General features: G+C 36.8%; 1 protein-coding gene across 1 annotated transcript in view; it reads left to right on the top strand.

Moving 5' to 3' along the window:
- Positions 1-20,079, top strand: part of LRPPRC (leucine rich pentatricopeptide repeat containing) — a 106,847-nt gene that overhangs the window by 4,316 nt on the left and 82,452 nt on the right. Inside the window, exons 2-11 of the mRNA XM_026486834.4 lie at positions 10,427-10,626; positions 11,966-12,088; positions 14,892-15,013; positions 15,121-15,179; positions 15,900-15,986; positions 16,610-16,736; positions 17,091-17,235; positions 17,525-17,670; positions 17,922-18,027; positions 18,109-18,216. Coding sequence (XP_026342619.1) covers positions 10,427-10,626; positions 11,966-12,088; positions 14,892-15,013; positions 15,121-15,179; positions 15,900-15,986; positions 16,610-16,736; positions 17,091-17,235; positions 17,525-17,670; positions 17,922-18,027; positions 18,109-18,216 — 1,223 coding nt within the window. The remainder of the gene's footprint in view (positions 1-10,426; positions 10,627-11,965; positions 12,089-14,891; positions 15,014-15,120; positions 15,180-15,899; positions 15,987-16,609; positions 16,737-17,090; positions 17,236-17,524; positions 17,671-17,921; positions 18,028-18,108; positions 18,217-20,079) is intronic.

The following is a 20,079-nucleotide window of genomic DNA, read 5'->3' as shown; positions in this document are numbered from 1 at the left end:
CAGGAATGTCCTGTGAAAGACAGATGAGAATTATTGAGTGAAATTTTAGAATTTATTAATTTATTTTCAAATTTGAAGCACCAGAAAGTATATACTTCTGTATTCTTTAGTCTTGCTCCTCATTTCCCATTTCAGTACTTTTTTCTTTTTTTTAAACAAATTTTTCTTAAAAACCAGCTCTTCCTTTATCCTCTGTGGGGAGTTTGAAGGGCAAACACTGTTGCTTTCCCCGACTCCTTTTTTCCTCACACTTTGGATCAGAAGGTGCTAATATTTTCTTGTGAGAGTTTTTAGACTTCTGTGCTTCAGAAGAAAGATAAGCTTTGAATTAAATCTGTTTGGAAGTGGATCTAGGTTGATGATTGGCTTAAGGGTGAAGAGCACATATTGCCCTATGACAGAATGATGTGACTTCTAAGGTTGGAAGGAAAGAAAACTTTCCGTTGTTTATTTCTTAATAAGAGAAAGATCTCAGCAAATATTGAGTCTGTCTGGGTCCTTTGGAGGTACGATTCAGCCTCTGGTTTCTGTGTGTATAAGTTCATCAATTACAGAGGGCTATCAAAGGCACATGTACAACTCCTATATGCGGTCCATACAAGAGGAATGTAATACTGTGGTTTCTCAGAGAGAAGAGCAGTCACGTTTGTTTGTGGTAGGGGCTCGCTTGAGTTTAAGAGGACATATGGTAATGAGTAGTCAGAGTGTTCCAGGGGAGGAGAAGAGCATGGACTTGGAGACCATACTTTCGTCCTGTGTGGCTACACGGGGTTGGGTGTAGTGGAAGTTGATACCGCAAAGGCCAGTTGATTCCTTCTAGCTATTAAGGTTGATAAGAAGCTGGTCATTGAATGGTTGGAAGCATTGGAGGGTTTTAAGAGGTACAAGTCTTGACAAAATTTACACAGACTGTAGGAGAGAGAGAGGCTGGGAATGGAAAGCCCAGTAAGAACAACATTGATACCACAGATAAGGGCTAATAGGACCTCAGGTGGTGTAGAACTGAAAAAAAAAAACAAAAAAACCAAAACCCAAAAAAACCAAAAAACAACCCAAGAAACCCCACTTCCTTTTCTTCTTGAGAGGGAGTGAACAGGAGATTGGTCAGGATGTTGGAAGAATAGATTTGGAGATGGGGATAAATAGTAGTACCTTCAGATTAGATCTTTACCATTTTCAGGTTGCTTGTATGAATACATCACACATGTATTTCATCTTCTGTGGGTTGATATTACAAATTAGGAAACAAGCTTAGAAGAGTAAAGTAATTTATCTGGGATCTCCAGTTAGGGAGACTATAGATACTGATGCCCGGTTTTGAAGTGTTTTGAATATATTGTGCTTTAGGTGTTGAAGGGATTACTTACGGACATAAAGACATTTTTTAAAAGGTGATATGATACATTATAAATTTAGGAATTAAAGACTATTACAAGTAAGCACCTAAGATCTGAGAATGTAAACTCTGGAAGGGATCTTTAGAGTAAAACTTGTTCATCCCACTCTCATTTTATAGATTCTAAAGAGTATCCTGTTCAATATCACATCATAGGTCTCAACCTGGGTAACAGTTCATCACTTCCTGTTGTAGATGAGACAAAGGAGACATACCTTTGGACTGGAGGAGGCTGAGGTGGAGGGGAGGTCTGGATAGGTGGAAAAGAGTTGGTGTTTCAAGCCAGGAGACTTTGACGTGTAGAAGAGCTGCAAGTGGCTTTTTTAGTGTAAAATTTTGTGGCTTACATAAAGCATAAAATTGTGTTTAGGGGACAGCTTAACTGGACAAGACTTTTCGGAGAATTGAGGGCTTGTGAAATAGTTGAGTGAGAAAGTTCATTGAGACAGCTTTACAAAAGATTTTTTGAAAGATCACTGAGCAGACATTTATTGAGTGCCTTCTATAATAAGAGCTATTTACTGAACACTGTTTGTTAGGAATCTTACATATTTTTCTCTTATGTGATCTTTGTAAAGAGACCTTTGTAAAGGTAGGTTTTCTTCAGATGAAGGAGCTAAGGCTTATTAGAAAGACCAAATACTTTTACCAGAGTCATGTAGTTGTTAAATAAGCAGAGCTTAGATTTGAATAGCTCTTTAAAAATAAGTCTTGTGCTTTCTGTGAATACATTTTTAAAAGAAGAAGATGCTCCAGGAAATGTGCAGTTGATATTTATTATGCTTACTTTGCCAGGTCCTCTAGGTACACTTTCTCAGTGTTGCTCAAACTTTGGGCATTTGTGTACTGCCTTCAGATATTTTTGTCCAGTCTGAGTACTACTGAAACAATTATTTATATTTAACATTTTTTTGACATTGGTTTTAGGTTTAAACTGGTGTTGTTAATAACAGTTTTATCTTAAACAAAAATATTAGTAAAATAAAGAGCTTGATGCGATAGTTATTTTTAAATATTAATTAAAAAGATAAAACTACTGAGATGAAAAATTTTTGTTTAAATACTACCTAAAACCATCTTGCCTAGCAGAAGGGTGATATTTTTGGAAACACTGCAGTATCTCAGTTAATCTTCGTGAGGTAAATACTGTTAACTCCCAGATTTTACAGGCTTAGAGTTGCAGTAACTCGGCCAGGTCACACGTCTTATAAATGGCACAGCCTGAAGTCAGGCTGGTCTGTAGGACTCAGGCTCATGCTCTTAAAGCTCAGAGCTCTGTGTTTCTACCATGCCATGGAGCCTTCTGTTTTTGTCTCTAAGATTGCGCTTGTCAAGTGTTCATGAAAATGGTACATAATAGGGTAGGATGTATACAGAGGATTAAGTAAGCCTTTCTAGGTCACTTTTACATGAAATTTTCTTCACTGTATATAAAGATTTTTTAAAAAATTTATTTGACAGAGATAGAGACAGCCAGCGAGAGAGGGAACGCAAGCAGGGGGAGTGGGAGAGGAAGAAGCAGGCTTCCAGCAGAGGAGCCTGATGTGGGGCTCGATCCCAGAACACCGGGATCACGCCCTGAGCCGAAGGCAGATGCTTAACCACTGAGCCACCCAGGCGCCCCTCTTCACTATATATAAAGAAGTGAGAATTAACAAATTGTATGGGTGAGACTTCTTGCTTGGAATTTGCAGTTAAATCGGCTGGGGGCCTTGGTGATTAGGAGTTTCTTTCCCATCTCCACCACCCACTCTGATAAAAGCTTCTATCAGCCTTTTACTCAGACTGCTACAGTAGTTTTCTAAATGGTATCTCTGTCTTAATTCTTGCTGCCCTCTGATTTATTCTTCACGCCCCAGCTAGACTAATCTTTCCAAAACAGAGATAGATCATGCCACAACCCCTGCTTATAAACCGTCAATATGAGTTCTTTTTTTTTTCTTTTTTGAAGATTTTATTTATTTATTTGACAGAGAGAGACGTAGCAAGAGAGGGAACACAAGGGGATTGCGGGAGGGAGAAGCAGGCTTCCCACTGAGCAGGGAGCCCGATGTGGGGCTCGATCCCAGGACGCTGGGATCATGACCTGAGCTGAAGGCAGACACTTAACGACTGAGCCACCCAGGCACCCTTCAATAGAGTTCTGATACAGTTCTGTACCTGGAATAAAATCTGTACCGAAAAGAAAATCTAGACTCTTTAATGTCACAATCCTTCATGATCTAGCCCACTCACTAGCCCAGTCTTCCTCTCCAACCTCATCCCGTCTGTGTTGCTCACTTGCTTGGCCTGCTGACTGTTCTGGCTTGCTTGGAATACTCCTCCTCTGTTGTCTGTGGCTGTTTCTTTTCATCCTCAGCTAAAAAAAATTAGTGGAGGCTTTCCCATTCTCTAGTCTCACCCTCCCAGTCCAGCTTTAATTAAGACCTAACCCTAACCCTGGGTGGCTCAGTTTGTTAAGTGTCTGACTTTTTTTTTTTTAATTCTATTTATTTATTTGACAGCCAGTGAGAGAGGGAACACAAGCAGGGGGAGTGGAAGAGAAAGAAAGAAACAGGCTCCCAGCAGAGCAGGGAGCCCGATGTGGGGCTTGATCCCAGGACCCTGGGATCACGCCCTGAGCCAAAGGCAGATGCTCAACAACTGAGCCACTCAGGCGCCCCAAGTGTCTGACTCTTGATTTTGGCTCAGGTCATGGTCCCAGGATCTTGAGATCCAGCCCCGAGACATGCTCTGTGGGGAGTCTGCTTGAGATTCTTTCCCTCTCCCTCTGACTCCAGCCCCCCCGCCCCCGCATGCACTTGTATGTTCTCTCTCTGTGTCTCTCTCTCTCTCAAATAAATCTTTAAATAAATAAATGAATGGCATTATCGGGGCACCTGCCTGGCTCAGTCAGTAGAGCATACAATTCTTGATCTCAGGGTTGTGAGTTAAAGTCCCACATGGGCATGGCTCATACTTTAAATAAATAAAAGGAGGCATTATCTTTTTGAATTTTTAACATGTTAAAACTTAAGTGGAATCAGTATACGTATATAACGTTTTAGAAATAATTACATACCGTGACCAAGTGGGGTTTATTCCAGGCATGCAAAGCTGACTCAACATTTGAAAATCAATCCATGTAATCAGACATATCAACAGGCTAAAGAAAACTCAAGTGGAATAGTTAAAATGAAAGATGGGTGAGAACATGAGATAAGTTTGAGATCCCCATTGCCTACAGAATAGTACAGCAAAATGAGCTGGGAGAGCAGCTTTATGGATATCAGTCTTGTATTTTATGGACATGTTATAAAATCCAGATGGCTTACTTACCACCCATTGGAGGCTTTCCATTCTCTAGTCTCACCTTCCCAGTCCAGGTTTAATTTTTATCACTTCTATCATGAACCGCCTATTGCAGCCAGGTTAGTTTCCTTGATGCCCTTCTGCCATATTGAGCTCATTTCAGGAGATTACCCAGGTACAGATCCGGGACCTGTCATCCTGTCATTAACTAGCTTTTACTGTGACTTTGGGCAAGTTGCTTCAGTTTGCTTATCAATAAAATGAGGACTATGGTAATAATTTTTTGTTACGGGCGTGCATCATTAAATGCATAATAAACATCAATTACTGGTTATACCTATTTTTTTTTAAGATTTTATTTATTTATTTATTTATTTATTTATCTATCTATCTATTTATTTATTTATTTATTTATTTGACAGAGATAGAGACAGCCAGCGAGAGAGGGAACACAAGCAGGGGGAGTGGGAGAGGAAGAAGCAGGCTCATAGCGGAGTAGCCTGATGTGGGGCTCGATCCCATAACACTGGGATCACGCCCTGAGCTGAAGGCAGACGCTTAACCGCTGTGCCACCCAGGCGCCCCTGGTTATACCTATTCTATCACATATCTGTATCCTCTTTTTTTTTAAATTCTGGGAGCTCCAAAGTGTTAGATCCTAGAATGGCTCATAATAGCAACGAAGATAACATGGAAGGGAGAGATTGAGAGCATGTGTGATTAGTTTGGTGTACATTTGAAGTTAAAAAAGAATGAGTAATACTTCAATAAAAAAGTTTATTTGGAAAAATAAACACCAAGAATACCCAAAACATACAAAGAACTCTTACAACTCAACAATAAGAAAACTTAAAAAAAAAAAAAAAAGAATAAGGAAGATGTAATGGTCCAGTTGAAAAATGAACAGAAGATCTGGACAGTTCACCACGAAAGACATAAAGGAGGCAAATAAGCATATGAAAAGGTGTTTAACATCGTATATCATTAGGGAATTGCAAATTAAAATACAGTTAGATACCACTATGTACCTGTCAGAATGGCCGACATCCAAAACACCTGCGGCACCAAATGCTGGTGAGGGCGTGGGGCACTAGGGAGCTCTCGTAGTCATTGCTGGTGGGAGCACAGAGTGGTACAGCCATTTTGGAAGACAGTTTGGCGGACTCTTACAAAGCTAAATAAACATAAGCTTACCATATGATACAGCAGTCCACTCCTAGATGTTTACCTAAATGAATCGAAAATTTACGTCTACGCAAAAGTCTGCATGCAAATTTCTTTAGACGCTTTATTCATATTTGCCCAAATTGGAAGCAGCCAGGATGCCTGTCTTTCCTTCAGTAGGTGAATGGATAAACAAATGATGGTAAACCTGTAAAATGGAGTAGTATTCAGCACTAAAAAGAAATGCATTATCAAGTCACAAAAGGACATGGAGGAACCTTAAATGTATTTTGCCAGGTAGAAGAAGACAGTCTGGAAAAAGTCTCCATACTGTGTGAGTCCAACTGTAAGATATTTTGGAAAAGACAAAACTATAGAGAAGGAGAAAGGTGGTTGCCAGGGGTTTAGGAGGATGAATAGGTAGAGCACAGGGCATTTTTAGGGCAGTGAAACTATTCTGTGACTACTGTAATGCTTGTCAATACATTTGTCAAAAGCCATAGGTATGTACATACACAGAGTGAACCCTATTGTGAACTTCAGGCTGTAATGTATCATGATCGGTTCATCATTTGTGACACATGTACCACAGTAATGCAAGATATAAATAGGGGTAACTGGGTGGAGGGGGATGAGGATATACAGGAACTCTGTACTTACTGCACAGTTTTTCTGTAAACCTTAAAAATGACTTGAAAAAGTAAAATACTAGAAAAAAGTACAGGCTTAAGAGGGGAGTCCCTTGGAAGCCTGCTTATAGTAATCTGGACCATGTGCCTTTTTGAAATATGGACATTCAAATATAAAATCACTATTTTTTTGTACTGAAGAGTCAAATTAATAACTACCACCATTAAAAACAACAACAGCAGCAACAACCACCACCACCAACACTGAGAAAAACAATGCCAGATTTTACTGGAGAAAGTTAAAGGGTAATCTGAGTATCAGTGGTGAGTGCGAGTCTCAGGAGGGAACCTAAGATGTCTAACTCAGAAATGCAAAGGAGCCATTTTTGATACACTGATGAAATGATGATAGTTTTCCCTTATGTGGTTACATCAATTTTTGGTCATCAGAATTTGGAGGCAATGCCTTCTGGCTCGTGCAGGTGTGATGGGTAGGTGCCTAGGCTACGTGGACTCCCCTTCAGCCCTGGACTTCTTATCTTTCATTCACAACGTACTTACTGTTCCAGGCATGAAGTTCTTATTTCCTACTGGGTATGTGTGTGTGGAATTTAAAAATAAATTTTGGGCCAAATAATAAATGTAGAAAGCACTGCCATGTAGTGAAGCACTGGAGACTGATTTCTGAAGAGTGAGGAATCCATTGGTTAAATACGTAACCCTTCCCTCACCGTGGTTCATTCTATGGTGGATTCATAGTTCAGCTTATCTAATTAAAGTCAAGTATACTTGTGTAAAGGAGACTTGGCCTCATTAAAGATTTTTTAGTGAGAAAAGTTAGCTTTAAAATGTTCAGAATAATGTTCTGGTTTTAATACCTCTCTGTCTTCTGAGTTTTGTATTTGTTAGATCTTACATTTTAAAACTGCATTTTAGCAAAGGTTTTATTTTTGTGCTTTTTCACAGCTTACAAGATTTGGGTTGTGTAAAAAACATCTTGGCAAATATACTTCACTACAATTTTGAAATTTCATTTTCTTTTTTAAACATTTTTTATTTTTAAGTAATCTCTACACCCAACATGGGGCTTGAACTCACAACCCCGAGATCAAGAGTTCTATGGACCAGCGAGTGAGCCAGCCAGGAGCCCCTACAGTTTTGAAATTTCTGTATTAATCAGTTTTTGTTGTTGAACAGTATTACTTATTGCACACTTACCTGAACGTCGTATGTACTGGATGATTTAAAATAATGTTATTGTGTTTGCATAGTTTAGTAACAGCTGATCCAGTAGACAGGTGTATGGGCAGAGAAAACCTTTGAAGGTAAAGGATAAATATGTAGAGTGGTACATATTTCTGTGGTTTATACATAGTTAACAATTAATTCGGCTTATTTAACAAACTCATCAATTAGCCATCTATGATGTATGACCATTGTCTTACTTAATTAGTATCCTAATTTTTTTCCAATTTATTTACATGGGTAGAAGAATCCTTGAAGGCCAGAGTGCTTGTGATTTGTCCCAGATCACAGTAGTAGAGTTTCTAGTATCAAGTTACTGCCTCTGTATTTTACATGATCTTGTGAAACTTTTGGTCTAGCTTTCTTTAATATAACATCACATACTTAATTATTCAATTTGTGACTGGTTTTCCAGGTTAATAACATAGGTTAGGAACCAACAGTTTTATTTATTCATTTATTTAAGATTTTAATTTATTTATTAGAGAGAGAGCACAAGCAGGGGAAGCTGATGGCAGAGGGAGAAGCAGGCTCCCCGCTGAGCAAAGAGCCTGACCTGGGACTTGATCCTAGACACTGGGATCATGACCTGAGCCAAAGGCAGCCGCTTAACCGACTGAGTCACCCAGGCATCCCAATTTATTTATTTTTGAAAAGATTTTATTTATTTGAGAGACAGCATGAGCAGAGCGGTGGGGGGTGGGGGGAGGAGGAGCAGAGGGAGAGGGAGAAGCAGACTGTCCACAGGGCAGGGAGCCCTGATTGGGGCAGGGGGCAGAGGGTAACGTCTCCATCCCAGGACCCTGGGATCTTATCTGAGTGGAAGGCTGAAGAAGCGTAACTGACCGAGCCACCCAGGCACCCCAACAGTTTAATTTTTAAACTCACTACTGTGTAAATATTTTTTTTTTAAGATTTTATTTATTTGACAGAGACAGCCAGCGAGAGAGGGAACACAAGCAGGGGGAGTGGGAGAGGAAGAAGCAGGCTCCTAGTGGAGGAGCCTGATGTGGGGCTTGATCCCAGAACGCCGGAATCACGCCCTGAGCCGAAGGCAGACGCTTAACGACTGCGCCACCCAGGCGCCCCTGTGTAAATATTTTTTTGGTAGTTGTGGTGAAGATGTGCATATGCGAGAAAATGGGATTATGGTCCTGAAGGCATCCCTGGATTAGGAAGTGTTTTTACATTACATTTTGTTAATATGTGGTTTGTATGTATCATTTATTTATACTTATTGGCTGCTATTGGAAAGTCTAAGATATTTGGTTTAAATTTGTAAATCTTTGCACATTAGAAATTTTGTGTTAGGACGCCTGGGTGGCTTAGTCAGTTAAGCGTCTGCCTTCTGCTCAGGTCATGATCCCAGGGTTCTGGCATCGAGTTCTGCTTTGGGCTCCCTGCAGAGAACCTCTTCTCCCTCTACACCCCTGCCCCCCCACCACCTCGTATGTGTGCTCACGCTGGCTGTCACGAAAATAAATAAAGTCTTAAAAAAAAAATTTTTTGTGTTAGAAAGTAGTATTCAAATACAGAGTAAGTTTAAATTCAAAGGTTTATGACAAGGTTATCCTCACACACAAGGATTATTTTTAAGTTTGATATTTGTAAATCAAGTACAGCCTATATTTCTACAGTATGGAATATCCTTCATTTCATGTTTTAGAGCATTTGGCTTACGTGTTAGGCTCTGTATTAAAATACTGAATGGTTTGAAGGTTGCTCTTTATAAACACAAATGTACTAGTCTGACCTTACCCAATTGACAAACTCTTTTTTTTTTCTTTCTGAAAATTAGTGATGCTTAATACCAGAAATCCAGTTTTATTTTTTTAAAGATTTTATTTATTTATTTGACAGAGAGAGAGAGCACAAGCAGGAGAGCGGCAGGCAGAGGCAGAAGGAGAGGGAGAAGCAGGCTCCCCGCTTAGCAAGGAGCCTGATGTGGGGCTTAATCTCAGGACTCTGGGATCATGACCTGAGCTGAAGGCAGATGCTTAACCGAGCCACCCAGGTGCCCCCAGATATCCAGTTTTATTTTTGATGATTGCAGTTGTTAAAATAACTAGAAAAGTATATAATTAACATTTTGACAGATGGAAAGCAGATATGAATTGGGAACTGAAACATTGTTACTATAAAATGTTTCAAATTTATTTAGACAGGTTGGAAATTCTTTTGTCCTGACTGATTCTTTAAAAAACTTCATAATTTAAACATAGTGGTCTTCTATTAAATTCGTAATGAGATTACACCTAGAAAACACTTGAAAGTGGTTATCAGAATTTTATATGTATTTTAGATCTCTTGTCTCATTTGTAGAGGTGAGAAGAGCTTTGTAGAATAAACTGCTTCATTTTCTTTCATTAACCTGGTTTTGTTTAAGGGGAAAAAAAAACCCACTTAAACCACACCACATTATTGTCTTAGTTGGAAATGATTCCATGCGGAAGGTTTTCAAGATCCTATCAAACAATTATTTAAGGGATTTACTTTGCATACAACTTGTATGTACATGTGATTTTATTTAAAGCAAAAGGCAAAACTTTCTTTCCTACCATCTTACACTTCTCTGAGCATTTTTGCTTTTGCACCAGAATTTAGGTATTTGGTAACCAATAAACTTTGTATAAATTTTGCTCAAGAAGAGAACTTATATGGGAAGAGTTGAGTTAATTACGAATTGTGTTTCATTTTATAGAGGGCTACTGAACCAAGCCAGGCTGTATGCCATTGCTGCTGAGAAAAAGAATTATCTTCAAGAGGAGCCTGCTTCTTCTCACAGAAGGAATGCCAGTCAATTTGACTGGGCTCTAATGAGACTGGATAATTCTGTCCGAAGAACTGGCCGCATCCCAAAGACACTTCTACAAAAAGTCTTTGACAATACCTGTCTCTCAGGTATTTGAAAATTTTCTCTACAAGAAGTTGAATGTCTTAATAAATACTTGTTTGGGGGCAAGCTCACTGTGGCACACATTATTTGATATTTTTAATTTTGTTTGTTATTTTTGTTGATTATCATGATTTTATGTTACATTTGTGAACTTTCCAACACATCAGGGCAAAGTTTTGAGTAAAACATTTTGTATTAGATGTTTATTTCAAAATCAGCAAATAAAAAAAAAATGGGTTTTTTTTAGTGGGTTTTTGCTTTCTCCAGATTGTAAGAGTCATTTTCAGTGGTAAGTTGTCTTGGAAATTATTATTGTTTTTCTTATCTTCCGTTATATAGTGTCAACTTTCTCTAAGATGCTTACGTATGATAGATTTCCAGAAAAACTGGTAATCATTATTTCCCTTTCATTTTCACTTAGTTTTACAATCCGTTTGAGTCACTTACTCTGCTAATCCAGTAGAAGCTTGTGGGCCCTCTGACCCCCACCCCCCCCAAGCCCACATGCAAACATGCAGATAATTTTGCATGTAGTTACAGAACATGCACTAGCTTCCTGAAGCCCATCTGGATTTCATTCACATTAAGAAGCTGTGGGATCTAATGACGAGGGATATCAAAAGAAGTGTCAGTATAATTATGTGCATTTAAAGGTTATTGTATCATTTTCTCTTTTTGATTTATTCATTTAGAACATTTTTATCACCTCAAAAAGAAATCTCCAGACCCTTAGCCATTATCCCCAAACCCCTCATCCCTTCCAGCCTTAGGCAACCACTAGTGTACTTTCTGGCCTTGCAGATTTGCTTATTTTGGATACTTTATATAAATGGAATCAGACAGTAAGTGGTTTATTTTTGGTTTTGTTTGTTTTAAAAGTCAGCTTTCAGAGACACATAGATACATGGAAAAAGGGAGAAGGAAGTTTATATTGTTTTGTAATTGATTGTATACCTAAATTTGGCGTTCATGGGTTTTAATTGTACTTCATTGTACTATTTTCATAAGATACTAGGAAGCTTATTAGCCTTTGAATTGCAGTAAGCACTGCTTATAAATTAAGTTCTGGGTGTTTTTGTATGGTATAGAGTCTTGCAGATTACAGAGATTCATAACCTTAGCTTCCTTAAGAAAACAAACTAATTTTAAAAATATAACTTTTAGTAACATTGTAAATGATACTTGTAGATTTGGGTAGGGTTTTTTCCAGCTTGTGAGTGCTTTTAGTATTGTCTTAGTGAGGCAGGAGATTTTTGAGTCTTTACAGATTTCGGTTTACATTTTGATATTTATCTGTATGATATTGCTACTGTGTTAAATGTTATCCATTATCTTTTTTCATAGGTAGCCCAGGTGGTAATCAAGCCTTGCTTCTCCTGCGCAGCTGTGGTTCTCTCTTGCCTGAACTACAGCTCTCAGAGAGAACAGAATTTGCTCATAGGATATGGGACAAACTTCAGAAATTGGGTATGATTGTTTAAAAATATGATGTGTATATGGAAAAGATGTAGATTTTTTTTCTTTTGGTAAATAAGAATTTCTTCACATAAATGTTCTAATTTGATTTTATGGAAGACCTATTTGGTAATATTTATTTGGTGAGTTATAGTGACATCTAGGGGCATTAAGAATAAAATAATTTACTAATGTAGCATTGTGTGTCAACTATACTCAAATGAGAAAAATGAAATAATTTTCATAACAATTATTACTTTTTATGGTAAGTTAAAAAAGAACAAAATAAAAAGGCAGTTGGTTTGTCAGAGTTAGGAATGCAGATACCATTTGACTAAGTTTCATTTGTTAGAATATAGATACAGATATACTCAAATGTGCAAAAGGATATCCTTTATTGTAGCTTGTTTGTAATAGTAAGAAGTTGGAGCCAACTCTAATGTCTCTCAGTAGGATTGGTTAAATAAATTATGGAGGGTTCATGAAATGGAATACTGTGCAACTGTTAAAAAAAATGAAGGGGTTCTTCTATACTGATGTGGGTGTTCTCCACAATATAAATGAAAATTAAGGTGCCTAATGGTATATATAATATGCTACCATTTTGAAGAAAAATGTTTATATCTGTATATGCATACAGTGTGAAAATATTTCTGGAAGGATAATAAATACTAGATTCAAGTTTTACTCTGTACCTTTTTATGCTTTTAAAATTTTGAACTGTGAACATAATCTTAGTTCTGAAAATAACATAATTTAAAAGACCATTAGATAAGATCCAGTGTTCATTCCCGATTTTTAAAAATCTTAACCTAAAGGGGCGCCTGGGTGGCTCAGTCGGTTGAGTGTCTGACTCTTGATCTCAGCTCAGGTCCTCATTCCGGGGTTGTGAGTTCAGGCCCCTCATTGGGCTCTGTGATGGGCATGGAGCTACTTAAAAAAATAAAAAAAATTAAAGTTTCAGTGAAGAACAACTAATATCATGTGTAATGGCAATGAAATAAGATGTGAAACAATACTAGAAATTACTGTTTTTTAGATGATGTGCTTAATTACCTGTAAAATTCCAGAAAATCAATTTACAATAAAGTAGTAGGAAATATTAAATGTTCAAGAATCTATAACTTTTCCTAGTTAGAAAGCAAAATGCATAAAGGATCTAAGTTTCATCACAAATATTTAAAATGTCTAGGATTATCCTGCAAGAAACATATCGTACCTCTATGGAAAAATTATAAACACAGCCTCATCTCAGTTTTGAATTCATCTAGAATTAATTTTGATGACGTTTGTTTTTTAAAAGTTTTTAAAACACTAGATGAATATTGAATGGAAAAGAGTTTTCTCAGTAAAAGAGCAGCAGAAAAGTTGAAGGTAAAGAATTCATAAAGAGACATTTCCATATGTCAGTAAGTCATGTAATTTAAAAATGTTGAACTGGGAGAAATATTTGCGAAATATATGTACTTTCCTTCAGCTTTAGAGCTGTAGCCAACCGATACTACAGTTCACCTTGAATTGATTTTTCAGAAGTTTTCAGACACTGTGTGGTAACCATGTTGTGTACTCGCATTGCAGATGTTGAGTTGTGCATGGTTCCCCCCAAAGCCCTGCGTAACCTATTACAGTGGTTAACAGATGGGGCACTCAGGGCAGACCACCTGCATTCAAATCTGTGGTCACTGACAAAGCCATGTTGCCTTGGACAGGTGAGAGTCTGTTTTCCTCATCTATAAGATGGGGCTAAGAGGAACCGTCTCAAAGCTGTTGTGAGGAGAACTGGGACTCTAGATGCAGAGCACTTAGCACAGTTCCCGGAACATAGTAAGCACTCTACGTGTCTAGGAAGATAAATATTAATTTAATAGAATAGGTCTCTGCTGTTTAGAATCTCAAACTGACACCAGGTACTGACCACAGGCCTGTTAAGTAAAGACACGAAATTTATTTATTTATTTATTTATTTTTAAAGATTTTATTTATTTATTTGACAGAGAGACAGCCAGTGAGAGAGGGAACACAGCAGGGGGGAGTGGGAGAGGAAGAAGCAGGCTCCCAGCGGAGGAGCCCGATGTGGGACTCGATCCCGGAACGCCGGGATCACGCCCTGAGCCGAAGGCAGACGCTTAACCGCTGTGCCACCCAGGCACCCCAAGACACGAAATTTAATTCATGCAAATTTAGTAAAACGTATTAGCACTAGATTGGTATGTGACCATGAGGTCATCAGTGGGTAGAGAAAGGCTGAATGGTAACCTTGATTGATGTGGCCTTAGGCAAGATGGACCCAGTAAGAAAACGAAGGGCTTTGGAATGGGGGTGAATTAACAATAGCAGACTAGTAATGGTGTTCAGCAGCTGGAAATGGAGCCTTCAAAGAAACACTGCATAAATAAGCAAAGTTGCTAGTACCGCCTTACCTGTATAAAACAACCACAGTCACCGTCCATCTTCGTGTGTCTGTACTGTGGCAAGAACTGCTTTCTGTCAAAAAATCTTTCCGTCACTTTAAATACAGAGGTGTTGTCAACATTTTCCGACAGGAAGGGAATACTGTGCTTCATAAGTAAGAGACCTCCTAACATCTGAATAAGCAGTGACTGTAACTGTACAGTAATTCAGTTAATTACTGTCTTAAATGCTTAGCTTGCTCTGTTCTGACAGGATTTCTATATCGATGGGTCTAAGTATGGGGTGAAATGCTGAAGTGATCATTTTATCTTTTTTGTTAAATTTAAGTACGCATATTTTAATTGTGATAAAGGGTATGATTTGAGGTGCTTTTCGAAAAATCTGATTTAAATTTTATTTGTAGGTACTGTGTATGACGTAAGTCACTACAATGCTTTACTTAAAGTCTATCTTCAAAATGAATATAAATTTTCACCAACTGACTTTTTGGCAAAAATGGAGGAAGCAAACATTCAACCAAATCGAGTAGGTAGTTGCTATTGTAAATGTTCATTGGTACGTCACTCTTTTTTTTTAATCCCAGGAAAAAAAATAGTATTTAAAAAATATTAACTGGCCCATTTCATTGACAGGTGACATACCAGAGGTTGATTGCTGCTTATTGTAATATGGGGGATATTGAAGGTGCCAGGTATGGAGCTCTATAAATGTATGTTTAGGCAAACACATTTGTGAGTCTTGTAAGCCTAGAATATGTTCACTTGCCTTTTTTTTTTTTAATTAAAGTTTCTTCTTAGTAAGGGAAATTACTTCAGAAGTATTTTAATCTAGCAAATTTGCTAATATGCCTTAGATGAAATGTAAAATTGTGTGAGAGGAGAAAGCCAAGTGAATATTGCTATTTTAATTAAAAATTTGATTTACTGGAGCAGAGGTTTAAAGTTGCTGAGGTGTATAAAGTTGGCTGTAGTCTTTGTAAATTGATATTTCCTAAAGGAAATGTTCTTAGCCATTTAAACTGTATTCATTTATACAATAGTCTGTATAAATTCTGGCAATATTCTCTCTATCTTGCTGATTCATATAAAATCAGTTGTGACATTTATTTCTTTGTGTAAAATTTATTGCTACTTTTGGACGGAGATTTTAGGAAATAAGGGGTAAATTGAAATGTATAATTCATTTTTAATTAAATGGATTTTATTAAACTCTATGCCTTTTAAGGTTAATTAGTAGTATAGAAGAAATAATCAGGTTTTAAAAACTTACCTGCTATTTTTACCAAGAGTAGTTCTATATAATTTGATATAATTGAAATAATTTCAGGGAGTGAGATTTTATGTATATTTGTTGTAAAAAGTGGTTTTGATGTAGATTTCCAAGGAGTATTTTCATTTCTCTTTTATTGCAGCAAGATTCTTGGATTTATGAAAACTAAGGATCTGCCTGTCACGGAGGCAGTTTTCAGTGCCCTTGTTACAGGGCACGCAAGAGCCGGGTAATGTTCAACCTAAGGTTTTATTCGTAAGCCAGGTTTAAATTACAATAATTGTAGAAGATTCTTAAACCATGTTTATCTATCCCCCTCAAAAATTTTGAGTGCGTGAGATAGAACATGTGACTTTTAAATAACTTAAGCGTATCTGTTTCATACAACTTCAATTTGAAGATTTTCAGTTTTAAAAATTGGGCCTGATCCAAAGTAACTGACTTTGTAAAGTATTTTAACTGCTCTCTTGATGGCTGTGGAAAACAATTTCATTTTTGAAGAATAATTTCCTTAATGTTACTCTTCCCTAGAAAGGTAAATTTGAGTCATAGCATACTTGATAAAAGAGGACACATTAATTTGAGGTCTATATGATTATTATGCAATTTGGTTTTTCTTTTGGAAAAGTTACTTGTCCGAATTTGAGATGGTTATTATTTTTGTTATTTCAGAGACCTATAATCATTTTAGTTTGTATTTGGCCTTTTCTGATGTCCTTTGCTAATTGGTCTAAATGGTTCATAAGAATTTTTAATTTTAATAAGAATAGGGTAATACATTTTAGGTTGAATGATAATATTACATTGGGCAGTATTATAGTAATCTATTCTCTTTTCTTTGATTAACTCTAGAGATAGAGAGAATGCAGAAAATATTCTCACAGTGATGAAGGAGGCTGGAATTGAGCCTGGTCCAGACACATACTTAGCATTATTGAATGCATATGCTGAAAAGGGTGACATTGACCGTGTTAAGCAGGTATGACTTACATCATGTAAATAAAAATACTTTAAAATCATTTGTATAAAAAGTAAACTCATAGGTATAAGCTTGCATTCCATTTTGCATGAAGCAGAAAAGTGTAATTTATATTTGTTTTTAAAGGTATTTCTTACACTAGTATTGAAGGAGAATTTTAATAGTTTGGTATCTTGGTGTTGATGTAACAGTTATTGCTGAAATACAATATTTTCTGTTTTATAAAAGAAGTCCTAAACTTTTAGATGGTGTATGTTCCTTATTGTTAAAATCTCGGTATTTTAATTTATTTGGCTCTAATTTAAAAAATACTGGTTTCTAACTTGTTCTTTTAATTTCTGGAACTGCCTACAGACTCTGGAGAAGGTGGAGAAGTCTGATCTTTACCTTATGGATCGTGATTTATTGCAAATTATTTTTAGTTTCAGTAAAGCTGGGTATTCTCAGTATGTCCCAGAAATTTTGGAAAAAATTACATACGAAAGAAGATATATTCCAGGTAGTTTTTTAAAAATTTATTTTCATGATTTTTCTAAAAATCTGAATTACTGTTCTCTAACAAAAGGGGATTGTGGTACATGAACATAGGACTCTTTTAAAAGTCGGCTTAATAAGCTAAACAGCTTGAGTTGATGAATGCATGGGAATGATTTGATTTGGAAGTCTTTCACTATTATTTAGGCAGATCCTTTTGGTATTGGCAGTTCATAAGTTTGTCTTTCATAGTGGTTACAGTATAAAAATATTACTTAGTTCAGTAACAGAAAATGTCTTTGTTCTCTTCCCAGATGCAATGAACCTCATTTTGCTTTTAGTCACCGAAAAATTGGAAGATACAGCGTTCCAAATTTTATTAGCATGTCCCGTATCAAGGGAAGACAGTCTGAGTGACTTTGGCGGTTTCTTTTTGCAACACTGTGTGGCTATGAATACGGTATTCTGTCTGTTTTTACTTTATTGACAGTGTCATAGGCAGTGAAATAAGAGTCTAGAAGATGTAAGAACATATTATGATATTAGACCAGTTATAAGCATTATGAAAACTTTGTTTCTGTGTGTAAGTTTATCAGGTAGAAAGAGGATGAGAGGTTCAAATTTTTCATCCCAGAAGTGGTAGAATGTTTGCAGAAGGTCAAATGGTAGGATATTTGTGGATCTGGCTGATGTGGTGCCTTTTTCTCTTAGCCTGCAGAGAAGCTGAAAGACTACTGCAAGAAGTTAAAGGAGTCCCAGATGCATACATCTCCTTTGCAGTTCACGCTTCAGAGCGCTTTACTAGCTAATAAAACTGGTACTATACTCTCATTATTAAAACCGACATAAATAAGTTTTGCCGAGGTAGCTGTGTAATATTTTATGGTATCTCTTTCAGATTTGGCGAAAGCTCTGATGAAGGCTCTGAAGGAAGAAGGTTTTCCTGTCAGAACTCATTATTTCTGGCCATTGCTAGTTGGACATCAGAAGGAGAAAGATGTTCAAGGTTAGGTTTTGCCTTTTACAGATTTGTAATGGTTCAGAGATCCAGAATAAGTTTCTACACACATTTAGTTGAATTCTTTGGAAAGGCAAACTTATTTCTGAGTAATAGATCTTCTGAGAAGATAGAATTGGTTTAAATCATAGTCAAGAATTGGGTAAGCATTTTTAAAAACATAGTGGTTTCTTTCATCTTAATTTCATTTCTGACTTCATCTCTGATCTTGATATTCAAACTTGTGGGTGTAGTTTTAAGTAGTTCATTATTTTTAAGTGTTTTACAAAACTCTTTGGTTCTTGATTTTGCACATACCGTTTGAAATTAGTTTGTCTAGCCTTTTTCAAGATAAAGTTATACATAATCCAGCCTTTTTCTTTGTGGACCAGTCTGCTTAAGTGAGCCAAGTTACAATAATAGGAAAGACAGCAAAACTTTTATTGTAAAATGAATGCTCATGACCTGACAGCCTGCTGATTGAAGGACAGAAATGTTCCATCTTTCAGGTTCTTAAGTACGTTTAAGCATTTAGCATACTTTTCCCTTGTACACATGGGATGCCTATAGGATATGAATAAGAATTGAACAAATATTAAATTTTAGAGTACAGTATCTAATTCTTTGGTTTGCATTATTGGTAATTCAGAAAGAGTAGTCTCATAAAAAGATGCTTTTAACAGAAGTACTTCCCCCTTGGGGAAACAAAAAATGGTCTTTTTCATTTTATCATGCAGTATAATGTGCTTTAGAATGAGATGCAGAGTTGTTAGTATGACATTGGGTGACAAACAAAATGCACAAACAACAAAAAAAAGTGCTTTTAGCAGACTTTCATATTGCAATTTTATTTTAAATATATAGTCGTCTTCTGGTCTAAAGGAAATAGTGAAACAAGTATTCCCTAATTGTTTCTGGCTATAAAAGTCTCAAAATCCTTTTTAGAAAAGTCTTTGTGAAAACAATATGCTAGTTGATTAACTCTTTGCATATCCTTCAGTTCCGAAAGCTCCAAGAAGTAACCTTTAGCCCCGTATTTTTGAACCAGAGAAAGTTTACATCATTCCATGAAAATCTTTGGGCATATTAGTACTGTCCACCCTTACACAGATAAGAGAATACTTTCGAAAATACCCCCTGCTGGAATATTTGTCTGTTCATCAGGAAAAGTTGCTTTCTTCAGCCTTACGAACTGGTTACCACATCTTAGCAACTTAGTAAACATAAAAGAATTAAGGTAATTTCTTTCAATCGTTGTAGCTGAAACTAGTAGAAAGGTGGGCTTTATCTTGAATCCATCCTTTCTTGGAATCTTACAATGTAGATTTCGCAGGTGCCCTGTTGAAAGCTCATGTCGTGTTGATGAAACAGCTGAGAGTGGCAGAGAGATTTGGTGACCAGCCTTAGGTTCCACACCTGGCTGTCCGTTGGGCTGGGATTAGAACTGAGGATTTCTGTTCTATTTTAAACACACTTTTAAATACTGTAGCACTTCCACATTAAAAATTTTTGAGTGTTATGCTGTATTTATTTTATAAAAAGTCTTAACTGTTTAAATTTGGATGCTAGTTTTTACATTAAGGACATTTTAAAAAGTGCTATCAGGTTTTTTAATCAGTCCAGGTTTTATCTGGAAAAAATATAAAAGCTGAGAAAGGTGACTTGAGAGTACAAGATAGTGTCAGTTGTGCTGTAGTTTTTAAAAACGAGTTTCTCCTTTGCACAAGGCCCAGAAATACAGTAGAGTGTGTATTGTACAGTTTTCCTTCATGTAACAACAAAATGGCTCTGTGTCGTGTTCTATATGATTTCTTTAGGGTGAGGTAAGAAGGTCGTGTTTTTATTAGTGCAATGAACTTGTTCTTCATCCAG

This window comes from Ursus arctos, unplaced genomic scaffold, assembly GCF_023065955.2.
Source record: "Ursus arctos isolate Adak ecotype North America unplaced genomic scaffold, UrsArc2.0 scaffold_8, whole genome shotgun sequence".
Classification (NCBI taxonomy): Eukaryota; Metazoa; Chordata; class Mammalia; order Carnivora; family Ursidae; genus Ursus; species Ursus arctos.
Note: the sequence above shows the minus strand (reverse complement) of the source record. Positions and strands in the feature narration are given on the sequence as shown.